Genomic DNA, 2,059 nt, shown 5'->3' with positions numbered 1-2,059 from the left:
CTCCAATTGATGTGCGCACAGTAGTGCGATATCCCAACAATGCAAACGACAACTTTTCATGCCACTGCCTGGAGCTTTGAATCATCTTTCTCAAAATCTTTTTGATATTTTTGTTTGCTGCTTCAACGGCACCATTGCCTTTAGGCCGATAAGGACTAGAGTTCCGGTGCATTATCTTGAATTGCTCACATATCTCCCCCATCAAATGACTATTCAAGTTTGCAGCATTGTCTATGATAATAGTTGCAGGAATGCCAAAACAGCAGATAAGATTGGAGTGCACGAAATCTACCACAGCTTTCTTGGTGACAGACTTGAGAGTGATTGCTTCGACCCATTTTGTAAAGTAGTCAATGGCAACTAGTATGAATCTGTGTCCATTTGAGGCTTTTGGCTCGATTGGCCCAATGACGTCCATGCCCCAAGCAACAAATGGCCAAGGTGCAGACATGGGATGCAATTCTGTGGGAGGTGCATGAATCAAATCACCGTGCACCTGACACTGATGACACTTCCGAATGAAACTAAAACAGTCCTTTTCCATGGTCATCCAGTAATAACTCACTCGAAGGATTTTCTTTGCTAAAACATACCCATTCATGTGGGGGCCGCATACTCCCACCACGTGTACCTCATGCATGATTCTTCCAGCCTCTTCTGCGTCAACACATCTTAACAAATTGAGGTCCGGAGTTCTCTTGTACAAGACATCCCCGCTCAAAAAGAAATCACTCGCATGCCATCTAATGGTTCTCTTTTTGTCTCCACTGGCTTTCTCGGGGTATTCTTGAGTTTTCAGAAACTTTTTGATGTCATGGTACCATGGTTGGGTATTTGGTGCTGCTTCAATTGTACTACAATAACATGCCTTTCCCAGATTTGAATTTCCAAGGGATCTATGTGAGCATTGCCTGGATACGGCAGCATTGAGGCCAAAGTAGCAAGTGCGTCGGCTAATTCGTTGTGACAACGAGGAATGTACCTGAACTCTATTGACTTGAATCGCTTGCTGAGGTTTTCCACATGCTTCTTGTAAGGGATAAGCTTAACATTTCGGGTTTCCCATTCTCCTTGGGCTTGCCGGATAATCAGAACTGAGTCTCCCATGATCAACAACTCTTCGACATTTTGGTCGATTGCCATGTTTATACCCATAATGCAAGCTTCATACTCGGCGGTGTTGTTTGTACAGAAGAACCGAAGCCGAGCTGTGGATGGATAGTGCTGACTAGTGGGTGAGATCAAAATTGCCCCAATTCCAACACTTTTTGCGTTTACCGCCCCATCAAAGAACATTTTCCAAGCATGAGTGTCTTCAGATATTGCCTCAACTGAATTTACTTCTTCATCTAGGAAGTAAGTTCTCAAAGGTTGGTACTCATCATCAATCGGGTTCTCAGCCAAATGATCCGCTAATGCCTGGGATTTCATTGTCGTGCGAGTGACATAGACTATGTCAAACTCCGTGAGCAAGATCTGCCACTTTGCTAATCTCCTAGTGGGCATTGGTTTCTGAAATATGTACTTTAAAGGATCCAACCTGGTTATGAGGTAGGTGGTGTAAGCTTGCAAATAATGCCTCAGCTTTTGAGCGACCCATGTCAAAGCACAACAAGTTCTTTCCAATAAGGTGTACTTGGCTTCATAACTAGTAAACTTCTTGCTCAGATAGTAAATGGCATGTCCTTCTTTCCGGTCACGTCATGTTGCCCGAGGACATAGGCAAAAGAATTTTCCAAGACGGTCAGGTACAAGAACAGAGGCCTCCCTGGTTCAGGTGGGACCAAGACTGGCGGATTTGACAGATATTCCTTGATTTTATCAAAAGCTTCTTGACATTCAACTGTCCATTTGATTGCCGCATCTTTCTTTAACAACTTAAATATGGGTTCACACGTGGAGGTCAACTGAGCAATGAAACGACTGATGTAATTCAATCTTCCCAACAAACTCATAACATCTTTTTTGGTTCTTGGAGGAGGCAAATCCCGAATAGACTTTATCTTTGTTGGATCTAACTCGATGCCCCTCCGACTGACTATGAATCCCAAGAGTTTGC

General features: G+C 43.6%; 1 protein-coding gene across 1 annotated transcript; it reads right to left on the bottom strand.

Moving 5' to 3' along the window:
- Nucleotides 1–795: 795 nt before the first annotated feature.
- Nucleotides 796–1,431, bottom strand: LOC138882237 (uncharacterized). Its single transcript, XM_070162755.1, has one exon. It carries the CDS (start codon nucleotides 1,429–1,431, stop codon nucleotides 796–798), a length of 636 nt encoding a protein of 211 aa, XP_070018856.1.
- Between the last annotated feature and the right edge of the window lie 628 nt (nucleotides 1,432–2,059).

This window comes from Nicotiana sylvestris, chromosome 2 (genome assembly GCF_000393655.2).
Source record: "Nicotiana sylvestris chromosome 2, ASM39365v2, whole genome shotgun sequence".
NCBI lineage: Eukaryota > Viridiplantae > Streptophyta > Magnoliopsida > Solanales > Solanaceae > Nicotiana > Nicotiana sylvestris.
The sequence above is the reverse complement of the archived record's forward strand: the minus strand, read 5'-3'. Positions and strand labels throughout refer to the sequence as shown.